Here is a 22,411-nt window from a genome sequence, read left to right as displayed (position 1 = left end):
TGACTGGTCAGTTCCTCTGCCCTGCCATTTTCTGTCCAATTAATTCTTTTCTCTCCATCCGAATAAATGGAGACAATGAGGCCCCTCTAGCGCATAATGACTCATTAAAATTCAGCAGTTCAGTGCTGGCACTTGGCTTTCTCCCTCGGACCCATTGGGGACGGCTGCTTGGTGGCATGCATGCCAGTGCCAACTTGAACATTCTAGATTCAGGCAGGCAGGCATTCTCAGTCTTCTTTGCCTGTTAGTTTAACTCTGTTTGAACTATTGAGGTTCTTTCTTCTTCTTTTTTACAGTTTCCCAGAGCCGTGTGCGTGTGTGTGTGTGTGTGTGTGTGTGTGTGTGTGTGTGTGTGTGTGTGTGTGTGTGTGTGTGTGTGTGTGTGTGTGTGTGTGTGTGTGTGTGTGTGCGTGTGCGTGTGCGTGTGTGTGTGCGTGTGCGCGTGCGTGCGCGTGTTGGATGTGGCCTACATGATGGTGACAGAAATAAAGACTGATGTAACCCTAAATAGTATTTTATTTTAGCATAGTGTTTCAAGTGAAAGTTAACTGATCCAAATGGATGCATGTAGTGAGGAAAACTAACTACAGTGACTCTGTGGCATCCTATAGACAGTTCCAAATGAAGGACTGTCATTGCTTATATATTAATGTTTTAGATGGGTGAGGGATATTTTCATATTTTGTTCATTACTCTGCTGTTAATACAATCCCCAAATTGTGCATGGCAGCGCAGCAGTCATGTTCTTCAGGATTTCAGCACAGAGCTAAATGTGTTCTGAAGATGCTTTTTGGGATTGTAGTAACAGTGAAATAATTAATACAATACTAAAATATTGTTTTTGAGTGTAGTTCTCCTTTAATCTGTAATACATGGTTCTGTGTTCGACAACTGCTGTCTACTATACAGATGTGAGAGCAGGAGGAGGATGGAGCAAAACAGCCGCTACCTCAAGCTGCTCAATACGTGCTGCTTAGACCTTTCCACAAAGCTTACTTATTCAAAGCTAACCGAGAACGTTTAACACGACCCTATTCTGTTATCGTAACCCCATTTAGCTGAATCTGTCAGTATTGGAGCTTGAGAAAATAAATGTCAATATATCATCCTAAAATTTTAAGCCTAGAGCTACTTTAAACTAAACTTGTCCGAAACCTGTTTGTGCTGTCATGCCAAACAATGACAATAGGAATTGGCAAGACAGTACAGACAGATCTGGGACCAGGCTAACTTCAATATCACGTTTACATTTTAAAAAAGGCACTGTCAGTCAATGAGAAAAGTTCTTTTTTATTTCTTTACACAGAAATGGCCAGCAAATGGGTTAGCTGTGGCGTGTGGATGACCTAGTTAATAGATGACAACATGGTTCACAGCTTAGTCATTAAAAACATACACTGCGATAATATAAAGAAAAACACTGCATTCTGTGGACATAAAGTAGAGTATGGTGCTCTGTACCTTTAAATCTCAACTAATCACAGAGAAATTGAACAGACATTGAGGCTGTTACAAACGACACCAAATGAAGATTCCATAGAGATTAATTATTTGATTCTGTAGTGTGGATTACTGATTGTAGTGTATGTTGCATGAAGTTTGTTAATAATCCAATTCGGAAATTAAGATAAAGGATTAGAAGGCACAAATATATTCTGCACATGTAAACAGGGTTACAGTGAATTGGCATCTTATGACTTCTGAGTGTCTCCCGAGTGGCGCAGTGGTCTAAGGCACTGCATCGCAGTGCTAGCTGTGCCACTAGAGATCCTGGTTCGTATCCAGGCTCTGCTGTAGCTGGCCGCAACCGGGAGACCAATGGGGCGGCGCACAATTGGCCCAGGGTAGGGGAGGGAATGGCCGGCAGGGAGGTAGCTCAGTTGGTAGAGCATGGCGTTTGCAACGCCAGGGTTGTGGGTTCGTTTCCCACGGGGGGGCAGTATGATTTTTTTTTTTTTTAAGAATAATGTAAGTCGCTCTGGATAAGAGCGTCTGCTAAATGTAAATGTAAATGTTCGGAGGAATTGACCCAATGCACACACATAAACGGTCTCACATGCATTCTGTCATAGTGAATAAGAAGACTCTCAGTTTTTCTTTGTGAGCTTACGGTGACCCTGTTTAGCTCAGATAACAGTACAGTGTGCTGTTTAGTCAATCAAAACAACTGTTCTGTCCTTACTTGTTCATGCTTGGTCCCCTAAGACAACACACACACAAACACACACACACACATCTGTGTGTCGTCTTGTCTGCATGAGTCCACCTGACGCGTTATTCAGTGTGTCTGGTGTTATCTTACCCCACTTCCTTTAACCCCACATCATGACTAATCGCAATTGGCCAAGCATAGCTTCCAGGCACCTGTTGGATCAGGTGGCATTCTATTGGTCTATTGGTATCTGTTGCATCATGTGATATTCAAATAGAGCTGTTCTATTGGTCCCACTTTGCTGTCCCGCAACTTGGAATGGAGACAATGTTTGTTATTGGTCGTCTAGGGAATGGTGCTATAAAATGTAGTAATGTGTCATAGAATTTCTACTGTACTTAGATCCACCATCCACCCATTTTCATCCGAAAGACATTGAGATCTACCCCTCCTTTGTTACTAGTGTTTAACGACTAAATCGGAAACAAAAAGGAAAATAACGTAATGAACATAAATACATATTTAAGATATTTCTAACGTCAAAATAACAACAACATGAACATTTAAGAATATAAATGAACAACTGAATTAAGACTGGTCCACTGATGTAAATATCTGTGTGCATATCTAAGTTATACGGCTCGGCCTCGTACTGTAGTGCACTACTTGACCAAAGCCCTAAGGGCCCTGGTTAAAAGTAGTGCACTATAAAGGGAATAGGGTGGCATTTGGGATTCAGCCTGTGAAAACACATAATTAATCCCAGAGCTTCATTCCAAAAGTATCTGTTTCTCCATCTGCTTCACAAAGGACTTGGGCCTAACCGTTATGCCCTCTCTCTCCTACACAAGTCCATGGCAGGCCTGCACGCTGCTGTCTCAAACGGTGCACACAACACAACAACATGTGCAGACCTGGGTCGTGTTCATTAGGCACCAAACAGAAGAAATAAGAAATGTTAATTTCCCGTTGCAAAACGTCTTTAAACGTTTCCATTGTGTGCCCTAATGAACACAACCCTGAACTTGAAAAAGGCGTGGCTGTACTAGATGTGTGTGTGTGGGGGGGGGGGGGGGGGGGGGGATGTCCGACTCCTCACAGAGGAATTTTGGTTCGCCTTTGACTTGATTTCTGTTGCAAAGTCAGTCTTTCTGTCTTTCCATGGGTAAGCTCAAACGAAAAAGCTTTGTATAAAAACAGCAGGCACTTCAATTATTTTTCTATTTCACTTCATGTTCAAATTGGCATGGGGGTAGCCTAGCACCCTCCGATCCTTTTCCTCTAGTTCTCACATTTCCATGAGACCTGGGTCATGTTCATTGGGCACCAGACAAACAAAAAGGGGAGGGACTACTTGGACTTGTCAAATAAGAAATGGTCATCTTTGTTGTCCGTTGCAAAACATATTGATGAACATGTTCCTGGTGAGTAATGGATGGTCCTTTTACATGAACAGTCACCTACGGTCTGGATAGGGTGGTGTACACCGGCTGGTCCCAGTTGGATGTAGGGGGACTGTGGGTGGGGGGAATGGACAAACTGTTGAGGATGGGGCTCCCGTGGTACGCCCTTCTGGAGGAGTGGAAGTAGGGGTACTGGTACAGGCTGGAAGGGTAGCCTGAGTAGGGGTTGTAATAGTTGGAGCTCTGGAGGTCTGTATAGTCACACTGAGAGCTGGAGAAGGAGGCTGCAGCTGCAGCGGCGGATGATGTCACGCAGGTCTGGGCTGTGTAGGAGTGGGAGTATTCTGAGTGGGAGGGGGAGCTGTGGGAGTGACTGTCCCCGCTGTAGTGGCTGGGGCTCAGCTGCTCCGTCTTGATGTGGGCCCGGTGCTGTGGGACCGCCTCAATAGAAGTTGAGGAAGAGGCAGACATGGCGGCACTCTTGCGGCTCCAAATGGCGCTGTTCACTGTGGCATGGCTGTATGATGTATACGAGCCGGCGCCAGACGCCGGGTTTGGTCCATGGTGGCCATGGTGGTCCACGCCTGCGCTAGCGGTGGAGGCATGGCCGTTGAGCGGTAGATACTGGTCAAACTCGTGCACGTCGAAGGCCTCCATGTTGCTGATGACGTCGGTGCTGAGCTCGGAGATGTCCACGTTGCTGAAGTCTATGTTCTGTCGGCCGCTGTCCAGCAGGCGCCGTCCCTCGTGCTTCATGTCCTGTTTGCCCCCGTGGTGCAGGTCTGTTTTGGGGGTGGTGGGGGGTGTGGGTGGACCATGGGGTTGGCCTTGAGGATGGTAAAACAAAAACATGTCAGCTGTGTTGTGGACCACACTTGGGAATGGTCCAAGTGATCAAAATATGGTCGAATTTGATCACATTTAATTAATTGGTCAATTTAGAATGTCATGAAGCTTTGGGGACATTCTGTAAAATCTCAATATTATTAACAGTTACTGTACAATTAGCTCCTAAAAAGCAACAGACATTGTAAAGTATTGACTGTCCTTAGCCATTAACACATTTCATAAATCCAAATGGTTGACTACATAAGATGTTAATTGTGCTATTTTGACACATTCCTTCTCATCAACTCACCTGCATGTTCAGGGTGGTGGTGTCCATCGGCTATGCCCGCCAACAATCCTGGTTCAGCCTTGTACATGTGATTCCCCAGCTCAGCACCAGAGTCTGAGTCACTCTGCCCAGGTTTCACACTCTTCCGACGCCGAGGCTGGTACTTGTAGTCGGGGTGATCTTTTTTGTGCTGCACCCGAAGCCTCTCCGCTTCCTCCACGAATGGCCGCTTCTCATTCTCTGATAGTAAGCTATGGTAATAGTGTAAACATAATATGTAAATTAACTATTCAGTTGGTGAATTGTAATAGCCTAATTATAAAACACATATACTTTTTTTTAAGTAGGCCTATTTAAACAGGGAAGATAATTCTGGTCATTAGGCCTACAATTATCCAAAGTAGGAAACACCTCCGTTTTTATTTTATTTTCTTTACAGTCGTAATATTTCAACTTTCTAAATTATGCAAAAATGTGCATGTTTTCTACTGACTTCACAGAATAGTGACTGGAATGATGACCTAATTAGTTTCTATTTAGTGACACATCGCTTTAAAATCAGATTCAGACATTTTACTGTATCAAGTATACTAGTTTTTGTTTGATAGGCCTATGTAAATTATATGTTTTTAGTTAACCAAATTATAAACAGTCCCATTTGGTCCTACTTACCGCCATAGCTTCCCCAAAGTTTTGCTCAGTTCGGCGTTGTGCAGATGAGGGTATTGGTCCGCGAGCTTTCTGCGCGCAGCTTGCGCCCACACCATGAACGCGTTCATTGGTCTTTTGACATGGGGTTTATTTTTCAGCGAGCCATTTCCCCGCACCGGCATGGGGACGAGGGACCAGTCGTATCCCTTGAGAACCTGCGACACCGCGTCACGTATGCAGGCTGGGAATCTGTCATCATCCTCGCCGTCCAGTTTCTTTCCGATACCAGCGAGCAGTGATCCGTGTAAATCCGATCCCGTCGGCGACGAGGGTGCATCCGAGTCGGAGTCATCCTGCGACATGGAGCTGGTAGTCCCCGCCGGGCTACACGGCGGGTCGCTGATGGACTTGTCATGCTCTGCGGTCATTTTTAACATTTGGTCAGCCTCAAAAGGATTAAATCCGGTGTAAATACTTTAGTGTTGTTGATTTATTTTTTAAAGCGTCGCCGACTATTCAAGTGAAAATAATGAGCTAGAACGATTGCGCATTTTACGCACGCTGAACCATGTTAGGGAGACTCCTTAACAGCATCAACAAAAAGAAAAACTCCGTTGTTTTACCTTTGTTTGTTTGTTTTTCTTCGGTCCTGTCCTGTGCTGTCAGGGGTGGTACAGTTCTGGACGCAGCAGTCTTCACTATGAGTGCAGAGGTTGGGCGATAGAGGAACTTTACTTGAAGTTTGGAGCCCTCACTCCACCTTCTGCTTCTGATTGGCTGAGCCTTATCACCATTTTCGTTTCGGATTGGTTGTGGTTTTGAATGGCAAGTCATTTGTAAAAAAAAATATTATTATAATATATATATATGTTTCAGTAATAACGTTTTCATTTTTTCAGACTCATCCCAGCAAGCACACTCTCGTTTAGTGCCGATTAGCCTACATATTACGCAATCGCAAATAATAAACACCTCCATTGTGACTTTGACTAAGCTTTATCACAAAACATTATGAAAGTGTCAGAAATCAATTTCCAATCTTGCATCCAGTAGCATATCAATACATCAAGGAATTGATGTCATTTATAAAGAATACTATTATTGAACAGTCCTCCATTCACGTGTTGACATGTTTTGGTATGTAAAATATCTTTGGAAAAATTTGAGAGACATACTTTACTTTTGTTCCATACTTTCACAAATAATATGTTTTATTTCTATATCCTTATGTTAGGTAGCCTAGTAAATATGCATGTATCCTGGCACAAAAAATACATATTTAAGCAATAATGTGATTTTTTAAAAAGTTTAAAAAAAGACATAAACCTATGAACATATTATTTGTGATATTTCATTGCCTTAGCGATTTGATTCGTAGTGGTTGATTCGTAGTGGTTTCGTAGTGGTTACGCGTCATATGAAACCAATCTTAATGTCCTCCGTGCACTTATAGGTTTAAAACACACTCATAAACGGATGTGTCACATTTATTGTCTAAGACTTCATCTAATAACGTGCTGACCCTTTTGATAGAATTGCATCTATATCCTAGATAAATAAAACGCCCAATAACAAAGATAATATTTTCATCATTTTGACAAGGGGGAATTTTAATTTAAACCATCGCATAGAAAACGTTTTAGGTTTCTAGGTATTACAAATATGTAATCATTTTTATCCACGTCAGGGACTTGGATTGAAGCATCACATTCACTCTATTCTGCAAAGCCTCTTCATTGTTGAAGAGGAAAGTCATGCGTTTCCATTCCTTGCGGATATTTTGACAGGGTTTTTATCCGTAGGCTAAGTTTTGTTTGGACAAAATAGACACCGACAATCGAAATTCATTCACACGGGATAGGAAAATAGGGAGAAAATATTGTAAAGAGGTAAGATATAAAAATGTCCAGATCAAAAAATATTTAGCTGATTTCGTTCGAGTGCCAACAGATTCGTAATGTTATCAATTGGTCAGATATTTGTCCAAAGTTGTGGGTGGACGCTGGAATAATAATAATAAACGGCTTCATGATAGCATGTACATTATTTAAACATCCACATTAAAAAGCACTTGTTGAACGCGCAGGGAGTTGTAGCCTATTCTGGTTCCCATTCTAAAAACTATTGAGACAAACCCGTATTAATGACAGGTATGAGAACATAACTAACTACACAGTCGGTTCAGCGCGGTGTCCAGTGTAGTCAGTGGTGCTCTGGCTTGTATTTCTGTAGCAGCAGCGCTCTCTTGCCCATCAGTCGCTGTCGGCCAATTAGGACTCGCCAGTGGCACGGCACCACCACAGGTCAGTGCATAGATATCTTCCCACTTTGTGCCAGGGCAATGGACTTCAATCTGAAAATGTGAAGTACAAATTAAAAGTAATTGTGAATGGAATATATTATGGTTACATAGGCCTACTAAGACAAATGTTTTTTTTTAAAGGTCATTCTAATAAATAACCTGTGAGAGTTCGAATCAAATCAAATCAAATTGTATTTCTCACATGCCCAATACGTGAAATGCTTACTTACATGCCCTTAACCAACAATGCAGTTCAAGAAATAGAGTTAAGAAAATATTTACTAAATAAACTAAAGTAAAAAATAAAATAAAAAGTAACAGTAAAATAACAATAACAATAACGAGGCTATTTACAGGGGGCACCTCTGGTCCTAGTTGCCTGTAACATTGCAGTCAGTCATTGTCATAAAGGTAACACAGAGACAGTACTGTTCTGAGCTTGCCAGTTTACAAAATAAGTCAGATGCCTATGGTGAACTTAAAAGTATTGGGGGAAAACGTTTTGAAAAAACTAAATGAAAACTTAAGACACATGGAAATAATAATAAAAAATACATAAATAAATAAATAACATTTTCAACATGTAGATTATTTATGCGTCAGTTAGTTCAACAGCCACATAATCAGGGTGCTAATTTCATTTACACTGTAGCAGTGACTCTCATCTCTGTTTTAGTGGCCTATGATAAGACACATCCATCCCTGTGAGGGGCACAGCCTGAATTTGAATCTAACCAAATGGACCAGACTCTTGTTCACACACTGTGCCACACTATGAACCACACATGTACAGAATACTCCTAATGTATTGAAACAAAGGCCTCTGTTAGCTTTAGATAACATGGCCACATCACTTACCAGTTCAGGGCCACATAGGCTACTGTAAAGCTATTTTGTTAACATTACTATAGTAGTGACTATAACTACAGCCAGGTTTCACAGTTGAAGGAGGAAGTCCATCTCTCAAAGACAGATGTCTGTTTGTTATCCAAGAGGAAAAAAACACATCTGACTTCAGATGAAAATATGAACAGCCTCTTGATGATATTGAAGGCTAGAGAGAATGAGTAGAGGAGATAAGATGAGAGATTGAATCACTGCCTTTGTTAGTGGCTCTGTGTGGCTCTGTGTGGCTCTGTGTGGCTCTGTGTGGCTCTGTGTGGCTCTGTGTGGCTCTCTGTGGCTCTGTGTGGCTCTGTGTGGCTCTGTGTGGCTATGTGTGGCTCTGTGTGGCTCTGTGTGGCTCTGTGTGGCTCTGTGTGGCTCTGTGTGGCTCTGTGTGGCTCTGTGTTCCCATGTAGATCTTTTATCACCGCTCTTTCCATTGAAAAGACAAGGTATGTTTCAGTTGACCGGCAGTTTGGTTTATTCAATGCTTACTGTAGGTGGCTAGGGAAACAGCTAGGCTAGGGGAATGGTAAGCCAACCTTTGGATATCTACGTATGGAATGGACAGACAGTTGAATGGGAATTGGATGGGATGGGAGAGGTCTTTAGCAATGTGGAATATGTTGTTGCTGTTGCTCTTCAATGCAGAATCGGATGGAAAAAGGGGATGGAAAATATTGGAAATATCTCCATCATCACTATCTTCCACACTCTATTTGGAGGTAAGAAGAATAGGCTTGTAGAGTACGTCTCATGTGATCTTTATGGGCTAACAAGATGAGAGCGAGGGAGTCAGAAAAAAAGAAGGGTTGGCCTTTTTTTTTTAAAGTGTGAATGAAAATGTTTTAATACTTTGTTAGTGAAATTACTGTTGGCCATCTGCTCCCTCAGCACTGATAATAATCTCTCTGTCTGTGTACTGTGTTCTTCATTTGAACTAGAAACTGTAGAATTTGCTTAACACGAGTTAAAAGGCGTAAGCTCCATCTGCTAGTATTTTCCTATTTCACACCACACAAATTATGTCATCAAATTCCAGAGGGTTTTGTCATTCTTTGAGAAATTCTTTAAGTCTGGAAGTTGCTTTTTATAAGTTTGTGGTGCTCGATGAATGATGACTGGAGAGAGGTAGACAGTACTGAGGGTTTTCTGTCATACACAGAGCTAGTTTAAACATGCCTCTATACTGTGATGTCTGACACACACACACGGCTACGTGTTGTGGGGCATGTGGGTCCACCACAGTAAACAGTAAGACAATACTCTCTGCAGCACCTCATGGAGTTCTGTGAATGACTGAATGAACAAGGAGCATTGATATTTTCATTCTCAATGGTTTCTCATGGGTCCCTGTGACCCTGCATTTGCATAAGATTGGATTCTCTTTAATTTTGAAGTGTAATCGGATGAGTGTAATCATACTGCCCCATTTCCTAAAGAAAATACTGACTTACTTTTTACCTAAATGTTTTGTAAGCAATCTGTGCACTTTTGTTGAATACTGTAAATTGATTGGGACATTTTGGATAAAATATAATTTTAATTAGATATTGATGGTTTCTGATTGCACACTTTCTGACTGACTCAGCAGAACAAGCTACATATCAGAACAAGCTACGAATTCCAGAAGCCATGTATCTGAGGAAGGGAAAGTAAATGGCCAAGGCATGACAGAAGAATAGCCAGCATGGCCGATGACAGGCTGCTTTCATTAAGAACAGTGGAGCACCCCAACAAAGTCGGCTCAGGTGGGTCACATTGTGTTGGGAGAAGGTTCAAAGACATGTTATTGATGACAGGAAAAAGTTGTCTCTGTGCAGTGTTGTTAAATGGAGGTAAAGGTCTCAGAGCCAGAGCAGGTGAGTATAGCTATATACTGACTAGAGTGGTTGAAGTAATCCTGTTGTCCTGTGGTAGTGAATGTGGATAAGACCCAGCCTACTGGTTGCAGAGTAGGGTGAAGTTGCCCCTAGCTGCCAATCTTGGGTCAGTTTGGCATTTTCCCCACTAATGGTTAAGGTTAGGATTGGGGGAGGGGAAGCTGATCCTAGATCTGTACCTAGGGTAAACTTCACTCAGGAGCAATGGATGCCAGTAGAGCCAACAGGACAGAATATAGCTAAAGGTTTTGCTCAGCAAAATTACCACAACTAGTTTCAGCTCGCAATCATAGTGGAAGTAAGTATCGCCACTCAGAGAGACAGCGAGGAGGGCGGAACCGTAACATTGACTGACAGCTGCCTTAATACACTGCCAAGCGGAAGGCGGGAGCGGGACTGGCCTGTGGTGGTTTCGGAGGGGTCTGGGGTCAGGAGAGGGAAACGGAGCTTAGAGAGGAGAGAATATGGGAACAGAGGAGAGGAGGGAAGAGAGGAGAGGAAGGCAGTTAAAAAGACTCCAGCCCTTGTCCTTCGCCGGTCCCTGTGTTGTGTTGGAGACTTGGGAGAGCTCTTGTGAGAGAGAGAGAGAGAGAGAGAGAGAGAGAGAGAGAGAGAGAGAGAGAGAGAGAGAGAGAGAGAGAGAGAGAGAGAGGGAAATGCGTGAACCCTAAGTGTCCCGTGGAGGGAAGGAAGGTTTACATTTTCTGCTTTTGGAGACATCTCAAAGGATCTCTGCTTTGGCGTTAAGATTTTCTCACTGAGACAGAGCCTCATGCAGCACAGCTTCCCTTTCTGCTCTATCCCAACACTCCCAAGCTCTGGGTCAGCCAATACCCCTCGCCATGTCAATAATACTCTACCACACATACAAAATTAAATTACAGAATCACCCACGGGAAAGCTATATCCTTTAGTCTGCCTCTGTTTCTAATACACTTAAAGCACATCTCTTTGCTTGGAACAATTTCTTTAAAGTAGCTATATGAATTGGCACAGGCTTCCCACTTAGCATAACTATATATTATATGAACAGTAGCCTTGACAGGACCATCAACAGGTGTGTTATGTTCCTTTTATTTAATTTTATACAGCAGGGGTATTTAAATCTTACTCTACAGGTCAGGAGTGCTGCTGGTTTTTCTCTGATAGAACCCACCTGGTCCAAATCAGTCCCTGATTAGAGGGGAAGAATGAAAAAAAGTAGTGGAACTGGCTTCCAGGTCCAGATTTTAATTTGATGTTTAAACAGATTATTCAATATTTTACAAGAGAGACCTGTTCTGAAGATGAGAAAAGGGGCTTGGAGAAATTAGACGGTAAAGTAACCAAGACCCTATTACAGTATGTATAATAACCCCTAAACATGGGTCACCCATTCAAAACCCAGCATAAAAAGGGTGATGGGCAACCTTAGTGAATCTTAAAAGGCATTCATTTCAGCTTCGGCTGTATATGATGGTAAAACTTTACTTAAAGCATTCAGGTATAATGCATTGTTAGTTGTTATAAGCATGTAAGAGTGTCTGTTAAATGACTCAAATGTAAATGTACCCCCCCCCCCCCCCCCCCAATTTGTTTTTTAAATAAAATATAAAATAAAATATGTAAATGTAATAAGCCCCTATGTAGTTTTATAAATCAACTTAGTGATGTTATGTCTTTCTGTGGCAACTTTTCAACAGGTTCTAAATGGCTACTATACTTTTTGATTTTGAGCTCATTTTGTGGTCATTTTCAAACCTCTTCAAACTACTCCCATAAAAAATAAGAACTGAGAAAATATGATGCAAAAACAAGTTTTATTTATTAGAAAAAGTTATATTCTATTATTTGGAATACAAATGAACAATGTTCTGTTAGTCAGTGTTTCCCCTTGTTGGACCGCGGCGGCGGGCTCTCTTCTTAGTTGAACCACGTGGGGTCACCAACCCTGGAGCACTTTGAGCATCTTTACAGCTGTCTGTCTCCCTCTCAGCTCCTCTCTCCTTGTGTCCATCTCCATGGAGCTCTAATGAAGCCATTATCTAAGGAATTAAAACAAACATAGTCTCGTTAGGAAAACAAAACCATATTTTCATTCATGATCCTAGTTAAAATGAATGTATAACATTGTGGTGTTTTCTTACGTCTTTATAGTAACATTTATACGTAATATGTCAGTTTAGGCGCTGTATATAACTACAATGGGTAAATGTCCTTATATTAACCTATTTTAATGTTGTTCTTAAAGTCTTTCTCAGACCCCCTCATACCTCTCATCTCTCCTTCACATCACTATACCTGCAGTAGTCCTCTGACCCTGATCATGAGCAGCAGGTCCATGTCCTACAACCAACAGCAGAGAGGCAGAAACAAACAGCCTGCAGCCTCTATCCTCCTCTCTTCTGACACATTCATCACTTCCACAATCTTCTTCCACACAAGATCCCTCACTCCCTCTCTATCTCCCTACTCCTGAGCTCAGCTACTCATGTGCGAAGTGTTCTGAGGCTGGCAGTAGAATCACCGGTTATCTGGTGCAAAGCACTAGCATCTCTGTATTTCTGGTGAATACTGTTTCTGGCCTGGGTGGTGGTGGCCTTGTCTGAGCCAGACTGGCCCATAGGGCAGGAGCCTTTCTCCTGTTTCTGTAACCTGGACAGAATACTAGTGTGTCACAGGGCCTTACCCCCAATCCATCTCCTTAATGTGTGCCAAGCTGAGAGGCATTGGGTCACATTTTTCGAGTCTTTGGTATGACTCGACCGGGGATCAACCACCCGACCTTCCAATCTCAGAGTGGACACTCTAACCACAAACCCACAGAGTTGTTTAGTGTTGTTTGTAGCTACTCGGGTAGCAGTGGGTTCAAAGCTGACCATAACACAAGCCTTTCCCATGCACTTGTACAAACTATGTCCAGTGGTCTCGTTAGTGGTCTGTGTGGTCCAGGGTTCAGTGGTCTCGTTAGTGGTCTGTGTGGTCCAGGGTTCAGTGGTCTCGTTAGTGGTCTGTGTGGTCCGGTCTCGTTAGTGGTCTGTGTGGTCCAGGGTTCAGTGGTCTCGTTAGTGGTCTGTGTGGTCCAGGGTTCAGTGGTCTCGTTAGTGGTCTGTGTGGTCCAGGGTTCAGTGGTCTCGTTAGTGGTCTGTGTGGTCCAGGGTTCAGTGGTCTCGTTAGTGGTCTGTGTGGTCCAGGGTTCAGTGGTCTCGTTAGTGGTCTGTGTGGTCCAGGGTTCAATGGTCTCGTTAGTGGTCTGTGTGGTCCAGGGTTCAGTGGTCTCGTTAGTGGTCTGTGTGGTCCAGGGTTCAGTGGTCTCGTTAGTGGTCTGTGTGGTCCAGGGTTCAGTGGTCTCGTTAGTGGTCTGTTTGGTCTAGGGTCGTTGATGGAAGTTGATATAAGCCAGGATGGTGTTTGTGTTCAGTTGGAGGTGAGGCATGCTGGCCCACTGCCTAATGCCCATGGGGGTCATTAGGGCATCCCAAGAAACCTTGCCGTCCAGAGTGTGTAATGCCACAATTACATACACCAACAATGTAATACTGATAGTGCAAAGCCATCTCTCAATCAATACATTCGCTGAGCAAAATCTAAAACAGCAACCACTCTCTACAGAGATACGTGAGTTGTGTTGTTCAAAGTGTTTGATTGGACTGTTGTGCCATACAGTGGTCTATGATGTCACAAAGGACATCCAACAAGTCCCCCCCCCCCCCCTCCCCACTTTATGACATCAATGTGATATGGTCAAGTTGAATGTGGATGATTTACAGAGTGTGCTGTACAGACATGCGTCGCTGAGATTATTATTTATATTTTATTCTTGTTTCTATTGTAAAACATGTTTTAACAATTGAGTTAATTTTCAAACCTATTGAAACAATTTTATTCAATAAATAAACATTTGAAAAATATTGAAGTGAAAAAAACAACAAGTGGTAGGTTATTTATTAGAAAAAGCATCCAACATGTCACCCCATTAGTATTAGAATCAATTTGGTGACCCCCCTTCATGACATCATTGCTATATGGTGAAATAGAATGTTGATGATTTCAACAGGGTAGCAGATTGAGATCCTCTAGCAGTTTTCTCCATCACAGTAGTATGTTCTGTGGTGTGACAACATGTAGTGTAGGTAGAGAATGCCACGGTTCACAGAGAAAGTCTGTTTTACACGTTGCTGCTATATCGAGTGTTCAGAGTGCTGCCTGTTCACTCTGAGTCAGGCTTGAAGGGCTGAGCAATGGTGAGCTGTGGGGCTTACCCTCCATTGGGCCAGTGACTCCCTGCCTGCCCCTCACCAGGCCACCCTCACCCTAACCAGGCCAAACCACACACTCAACAGGCTCCACTCAGCTACCGTGCCCCCGGCACAGCTCTCTCTCTCCCTTCTCAGCCCAGGCCAGGACCACATCAAAGGCAGACGGACCACCGCTCTCTTCACACTCACTCCTATTCACACTGGCACACACCCAAACACACAAACACACAAACACACAGACATATATAACTTCGCCTGTTGAAAGTTTTCGAAATACTTTATTTGCAAACGATGCATACAGAAAACATGGTGAATGAACAGAGAGAGATAAGGTGTGCTATTACCATTGACAACTTCCCTAGCTTAGCCTGCTGTGTCCTACTGTGAGCCCAACAGTTAGATGTGACCCAGCCAGGTTCTCACCTACATGAAGGTAAATCCTCTATGATGGATGTTTTATTCCCCGTCCCATCCTCCCCCTCACACTCCCTCCCCTACTGTTGAGTTAATGGTGGATGTTTTAACTCTTGGGCCGTGGGCCAGATGTATTTTCCAGGTTGTCTACTATTTAGTCAGGTCACCGTCGACCTGCAGGCGGACGTTTCAAGGGTGGGGGTGGGGTGTAGGGGGTGGGGGGGTGGGGGGGGTTCCATTCCTATTGGCTGCTGCTGGTTCCAATCAGAGCTGGCCCCGGCCCCTAACAACTGCTGTGCATTAGCTCCTCCCATTGACCCCTGACCCCTCGCTCCCCTAAATTCGTTCTATTAAAGCATCGTAATGAGGGGTTTACTGGTCCAATTTGAGGTTTTATTCAGAGCTATTAGTGGGCTTGGGGAGATGGTGTGTGTGTGTGTGTGAGGAGGGAGGGTGTTTTAAAACTGAAGGAAACAATTAGTACAAACAGCATGAGCCACACTATTCTGTAAATGTCAGGAGTATTAGGGGAGAAAAACTCAAGTACCTCCAGATGATTTTGTGTTTCATTCCTCCTTGACACATAACTGTCTTGTTAGTCAGGGCTAATAACTAGAGGTGGTTGTGTACGTTCATTCTTATTGGGGATAGGTCAGGATTCAGGAATAGAGAGGCCTTATGATAGCCAGAGTGACATGACGGTAGCCATGGCAGTGCTGAAATTATCATTTGAAATATGTTTCAGTTTTTGTAATTTTTTTGTTCTGCAGCTATTGGTGATTCTGGAAAACTTTGATACGTCTTAAGTTAAAGGCAACGTATTACACAAACAGGACACACACATACACACATAGTACCCCTAACCCTAAACCTAACCCTAATCCGTACTCTTACCCTAACCCTAACCTTAACCCAAAAACCTAACCTTAACCCTAACCCTAACCCTAGCTTCTAACCCTAACCCTAACCCTAAAACTAACCCTAGCTCCTAACCCTAACCCTAAACCTAATTCTAACCCTAACACTAATTCTAAACTTAACCCTAAATCCCCTAGAAATAGCATTTGACCTTGTGGGGACCAACAAAATGTCCCCAGTTGGTCCAATTTCTGTTAGTTTACTGATCTTGTGGGGACGTCTGGTCCTCACAAGAATAGTTAAACACGTCCACATGCACACACATGCACACACACACACAAACACAGTGCATAATGGTTTTACCTGTTGACACAACAATTCCTTTCGGAGTGTTTGAAGTGTCTCGATAAAGGGGATATGCAGGCCAAATATTTAATCCTAGAGCCATATCACTGTCGTTTGTGATTCCATGAGCAAACAAAGTAGCTGTTCCTGGTTTCTTTTCCACAGTGACAGGATAAGTGGTCAGATGCACAGGGAGAATTTTAGGGAATTTTGTTCCCATCCTGTATCTAGTCCCAGACAGGGGGAACTGTGTTCCCATCCTGTATCTAGTCCCAGACAGGGGGAACTGTGTTCCCATCCTGTATCTAGTCCCAGACAGGGGGAACCGTGTTCCCATCCTGTATCTAGTCCCAGACAGGGGGAACTGTGTTCCCATCCTGTATCTAGTCCCAGACAGGGGGAACTGTGTTCCCATCCTGTATCTAGTCCCAGGCAGGGGGAACTGTGTTCCCATCCTGTATCTAGTCCCAGACAGGGGGAACTGTGTTCCCATCCTGTATCTAGTCCCAGACAGGGGGAACTGTGTTCCCATCCTGTATCTAGTCCCAGACAGGGGGAACCGTGTTCCCATCCTGTATCTAGTCCCAGACAGGGGGAACTGTGTTCCCATCCTGTATCTAGTCCCAGACAGGGGGAACTGTGTTCCCATCCTGTATCTAGTCCCAGGCAGGGGGAACTGTGTTCCCATCCTGTATCTAGTCCCAGACAGGGGGAACTGTGTATGTTCTTTTTTCTCTCTGCCGTATCCCTCTCTTCCCTCTCCTCCCTTTGTATCCATATACATATGGTCTGGATAAAACTTGTGGTGTGCTTCAGTCTTCCAGATTGTCTGCTTTTTTGATCCCAGATTCTCTTAAATCATCTTCCTAATTTGCCAGTGAATTAGATGGCGCGGGACATCTAGCAGTTTGGAGGGGCGGCGGAATGCGCAGAGGGGTGGAGGGGGGTAACAGAACAGCGAACCGCCCCTTGGCTTTACGGGAAATGGGAGGCCTTTCCGCTATAGCTAGACCACGATGGCTTGTCGTCTGGCTCGGGGGACTTCGTCTTGCAGCGTTAAGAGCGGTTGGCTCCTCTGCTCTAAGATACCTCTCTGGTGGATTGTTTTTACTTAGGAATAATTAAACTATCTCCCACTGGAACATACTGTAAGCTATAAGCCCCTCTGCTCCCCAATACACAGACGTATACACAGACGACCAGAGAAACGTGCACACACACGTGCTCACAGACAGATAGATAGACAGACAGACAGACAGACAGACAGACAGACAGACAGACAGACAGACAGACAGACAGACAGACAGACAGACAGACAGACAGACAGACAGACAGACAGACAGACAGACAGACAGACAGACAGACAGACAGACAGACAGACAGACAGACAGACAGACAGACACTAAAACACTGCAGCTAACATCAGATAGTTGTATTCATGTTCAGTATGTTATTGAACCCTGGCCTGAGAGGTCATCGAAGTAGAACTCCCACATCTAATAGGGTTGTCATGCTCAAAAACACATTGGTGCACCTGGCACTAACCTGATTAAAGTCCAGCTTGTCTTGTGGACACTGAGTAAAGTGTTATTCCATGTTTCGTCTGTTAACATATTCCTGGTGGCTTAGAGAATATACCTTTGGTAAATCCACATAAACTGGTTTACCTTTGAAAAAATACATTGAAAAAGTAATATGGGTTGATTTTCTCTGAAAATCTTTTGAATGTGAATCACGTCTTAAACATTGATGACATGGTAGTACGTGTGCAATTGAATGAATATCTTCAGATGTTAAATCAATTCAACTAGTGTTCTGCCCATGTTAATTCCTCGAAATGTATTTACAATTGAATATCTTATTTGATAATATCATATAATATAAATACTTTATATTAAATGAAAGGGGGGGGTGGAAGCAGCAGAAATAGCTTTAAGTATCCTCTAACCACATGCACATACAGTAAATTCATTTTTATTCAGTTCTTCATGCATCGTAACTTCATAAACTCCATGAACACCCATCAGGATCAGCATGACCAGCGTTGTGGAAAACAACTTTACAATATTATCCAGAGATTAACACTGTACACACACGCAGTGAGCCCCAAAGCCTCAGATGTTCTCCCAAGGACCCAAATTCAATCAAGTGTTCGACGATGTCGATGTCATCAACGTCGGGAATGCAGGCTTCACTTCTCTCTCTCTCTCTCTCTCTCTCTCTCTCTCTCTCTCTCTCTCTCTCTCTCTCTCTCTCTCTCTCTCTCTCTCTCTCTCTCTCTCTCTCTCTCTCTCTCTCTCTCTCTCTCTCTCTCTCTCTCTCTCTCTCTCTCTCTCTCTCTCTCTCTCTCTCTCTCTCTCTCTCTCGCTCTCGCTCCATGTGTTTCTTGCTCTCTCGCTCTCCCACTCACTCTCTTTCTCTCTCTCTCTTTTCCGCTCTCATCTACCCCTCCTTTCCCCCATCACTCTACTTGTAAGTGTAGTAATTCGAAGCCAGCTGGTGAGTAAATATAGCCAACAGTAGAGGAATGCGTTGCCATTTTCTGTGGGTTTCTGTGATCTGTCAATTTGCAACTGTTTATTGGTTAATAAAGCTCTGGCTGGGTCGGACAGTGAATTACAGAGATGAAGGGAGGGGTTCTGGGAGTAATTAAGGTGATTTCTTATTGGTTAATGAGGACCGATGATAGTCTCGGCTGTGCCCACCGATCCTGTGATTTGCTTTAGGAGCGACACTCAGTCCGTCATAAAGGACGAACATCTTGACCAATTGGCTTGTAACACAGTACATGCAATGTCTTCTAAATGTCTGGCTATGTAAAGATATTGTTGATGAATGTATAGTTAATAAGGCATTGGAAATCATGGTGAATTACTGTGACGAAGCTTGCCTGGTACTGGTCCATTGTAGATAGCAGAGTCAACAAGACTACCTGCTTTCTCCTTCACATATCCAAGCTGATAAACCCTATTCCTTCTTGGTGAAGCTAGAAGTTGAGTGTAGCTTTAGAGAGAGTGTAGAGATTTTAGAGAGTCTGCACTCACAAAATTGAGTTTAATGAAAAGTTAATTAATTATTTTGTAGCCTGTTCATTCAAGAGGCACCAAGTGTAGAGCAACCATGTAAGCTGTTAGAAAATCTGTGTGTCAGCCATGTGCCCGTCATAACAGGGGAGGCCAGGGATTGAGTGTTGCTTTAACTTTATGTACAACATGCTATTACTTTTATATTAACCCTCCCGTTGTCCTAGGGTCAAAATGACCCGCCACTGTGTTGAACCAACTTTATTTTTATTTTTTTGGATCATTTGTGAGAAGGAGGCAGTGATACTTTCTTTAAAGTCTCACTGCCTCCTTCTCACAAATGATCCCAAAAATATAAAAATTTAATAAAGTTGGTTCAACACAGTGGCGGGTCATTTTGACCCTAGGACAACGGGAGGGTTAAACATGTTTCTGTTCAGGTTTCAATTGTTTTTTGATAGGTGACAGTCCGTTTTGGAGAGGTGCATTCCAGACCTGTCCAACACCAGTTAGCCTGGGACGGGGAATGGAGGAAGAGTGTGTGAACGGTTTCATCTGGATGGAGCTAGTAGGGGTTTTCCTATCAGCTACTTCACTATTTCAAACTGCTGCTAGATTCACTAGTACTCATATCACATGCAAAACATAGGAGTGAAAAAAGCAACAGGTATTTGAAGAATAAATGTGTGTGTTGTATTGGTCAGTTGTGTGTGTCCTGCGAGTGCATTCATCTATTTTGACAGTTTTGTGTTCAGTCTCACGCTTGCATGGACCACTACTGCATGGTCTCACGCTTGCATTATCCATAATGGTTGTAGGTCCTTTAATATGAAGTGAAGCTAAACCTTGATATGGACTCCAGTTCTGCTAGTTATGTGTATTACATATAGCAAGTAAACCCGTGTGTGTGTGTGTTTGTGAGTGTGTGTGTGCGTACGTACACGCTTGAGTGGGGGAACTACACCGCTACAGGTCACATGTCGTGGGAGAGAGGGGTCACAGAGGTCACTTCCTGTTCCCTGTTAAAGAGGTGCATACAGGGAAATAAGGGGACAAAGCAGAAACATGAAGGACTGGTGTAGTACGGGGACATAAAGAGTATTTTCACTGGACCACAACATCTGATCTTCTCATTCTCTCACTGGAATGAGCTTTCTTCCCAGCCATTCCCAGGGGTTCTATAGTTGCCATGACGCCAAGTGGCAGCCTAGGCAGAGAGCTCATGTAAATTCTGTACATGTTTAAACATATTTAATTGTTTTTATGTAAATATTTGTTCAAACTTTTGTTTTCCAATAGCTAAATGAGTGAGGATCAAGTCTTGATATCATGAATTGGATTCCTGCCCATAAATTGATTAAAATCGCCATTGTCAACAAGTTAACTAATTTCATTTGAATTACACCCAAGAGGAGTATTCAGACCCATTTACTTTTTCTACATTTTGTCACTTTACAGCCTTATTCTAAAATTGATTAAATAAAACAAAATACTCAGCAATCTACACACACTACCCCATAATGACGAAGTGAAAAAAGTTTTTTTTGACATTTTAGCAAATGTATTAAAAATAAAAACAGAAATACCTTATTTACATAATTATTCAGACCCTTTGCTATGAGACTCAAAATTTAGCTCAGGTGCATCCTGTTTCCACTGATCATCCTTGAGATGTTTCTACAACTTTTATTTATTTGTTTTTTGTTTTTTACCTTTATTTAACTAGGCAAGTAAGTTAAGAACAAATTCTGGATTGGAGTCCACCTGTGGTATATTCAATTGATTGGACATGATTTGGAAAGGCACACACCTGTCTATATAAGGTCACACAGTTGACAGTGCATGTCAGAGCAAAAACCAAGCCACGAGGTCGAAGGAATTGTCGGTAGAGCTCTGAGACAGGATTGTGTCGAGGCACAGATTTGGGGAATGGTTCCAAAACATTTCTGCAGCATTGAATGTCCCCAAGAACACAGTGGCCTCCATCATTCTTAAATAGAAGAAGTTTGGAACCACCAAGACTCTTCCTAGAGCTGGCCGCCCGGCCAAACTGAGCAATCAGGGGGAGAAGGGCCTTGGTCAGGGAGGTGACCAAGAACCCGATGGTCACTCTGACAGAGCTCTGGAGTTTCTCTGTGGAGATGGGAGAAATTTCCAGAAGGACAACCATATCTGCAGCACTCCACCAATCAGGCCTTTATGGTGGATTGGCTAGACAGAAGCCACTCCTCAGTAAAAGACACATGACAGCCCGCTTGGAGCCAAAAGGCACCTTAAGACTCTCAGACCATGAGAAACAAGATTTTCTGGTCTGATGAAACCAAGATTGAACTCTTTGGCCTGAATGCCAAGCGTCACGTCTGGAGGAAACCTGGCACCATCCCTACGGTGAAGCATGGTGGTGGCGGCATCATGCTGTGGAGATGTTTTTCAGCGGCAGGGACTGGGAGACTAGTCAGGATCGAGGCAAAGATGAGCGGAGCAAAGTACAGAGAGATCCTTGATGAAAACCTGCTCCAGAGCGCTCAGGACCTCAGACTGGGGCAAAGGTTCACCTTCCAACAGGACAACGACCCTAAGCACACAGCCAAGACAATGCAGGAGTAGTTTTGGGACAAGTCTCTGAATGTCCTTGAGTGGCCCAGCCAGAGCCCAGACTTGAACCCGATGTAACATCTCTGGAGAGACCTGAAAATAGCTGTGCAGCAATGCTCCCCATTCAACCTGACAGAGCTTGAGAGGATCTGCAAAGAAGAATGGGAGAAACTCCCCAAATACAGGTGTGCCAAGCTTGTGGCGTCATAGCCAAGAAGACTCGATGCTGTAATCGCTGCCAAAGGTGCTTCAACAAAGTACTGAGTAAAGGTCCTGAATAATTATGTAAGTGTGATATTTCAGTTTTTATTTGTAATACATTTGCAAAAATGTATAAAAAGCTGTTTTTGCTTAAGGGGTATTGTGTCTAGATTGATGAGGAAAAAAACAATTTAGTACATTTTAGAAAAAGGCTGTAACGTAACAAAATGTGGAAAAAGTCAAGTGGTCTGAATACTTTCCGAAGGCACTGCATGTAGAGTTGGCAGTGGGCCAGGGGTTTCATTAATCAGGAGGATACTTCTGAAGTAAGGACTACATGAGCT

The 22,411-nt window shown here is 43.2% G+C and overlaps 1 protein-coding gene across 1 annotated transcript; it reads right to left on the bottom strand.

Moving 5' to 3' along the window:
* Positions 1–3,389: 3,389 nt before the first annotated feature.
* Positions 3,390–6,029, bottom strand: LOC311114337 (transcription factor Sox-8-like). Its single transcript, XM_084189602.1, has 3 exons — positions 5,345–6,029; positions 4,694–4,923; positions 3,390–4,382 (listed from the first exon to the last, which is right to left on the bottom strand). The coding sequence occupies exons 1-3, from the start codon at positions 5,758–5,760 to the stop codon at positions 3,613–3,615; spliced, it is 1,416 nt and encodes a 471-aa protein (XP_084045728.1). The 5' UTR covers positions 5,761–6,029; the 3' UTR covers positions 3,390–3,612.
* Positions 6,030–22,411: the final 16,382 nt, after the last annotated feature.

This window comes from Coregonus lavaretus, assembly GCF_964263955.1.
Source record: "Coregonus lavaretus genome assembly, contig: HAP1_SCAFFOLD_2060, whole genome shotgun sequence".
In the NCBI taxonomy this organism is placed as follows: Eukaryota; Metazoa; Chordata; class Actinopteri; order Salmoniformes; family Salmonidae; genus Coregonus; species Coregonus lavaretus.
Note: the sequence above shows the minus strand (reverse complement) of the source record. Positions and strands in the feature narration are given on the sequence as shown.

What these genes read in the sequence shown, in the direction of transcription:
- LOC311114337 (XM_084189602.1), bottom strand. Translation starts at nt 5,760, where the DNA reads ATGTTAAAAATGACCGCAGAGCATGACAAGTCCATCAGCGACCCGCCG. An exon ending in ACTTTGGGGAAGCTATGGCG is followed by an intron (nt 4,924 to 5,344) that starts GTAAGTAGGACC and finishes CTATTACCATAG; the next exon opens with CTTACTATCAGAGAATGAGA. An exon ending in CCACCACCCTGAACATGCAG is followed by an intron (nt 4,383 to 4,693) that starts GTGAGTTGATGA and finishes ACCATCCTCAAG; the next exon opens with GCCAACCCCATGGTCCACCC.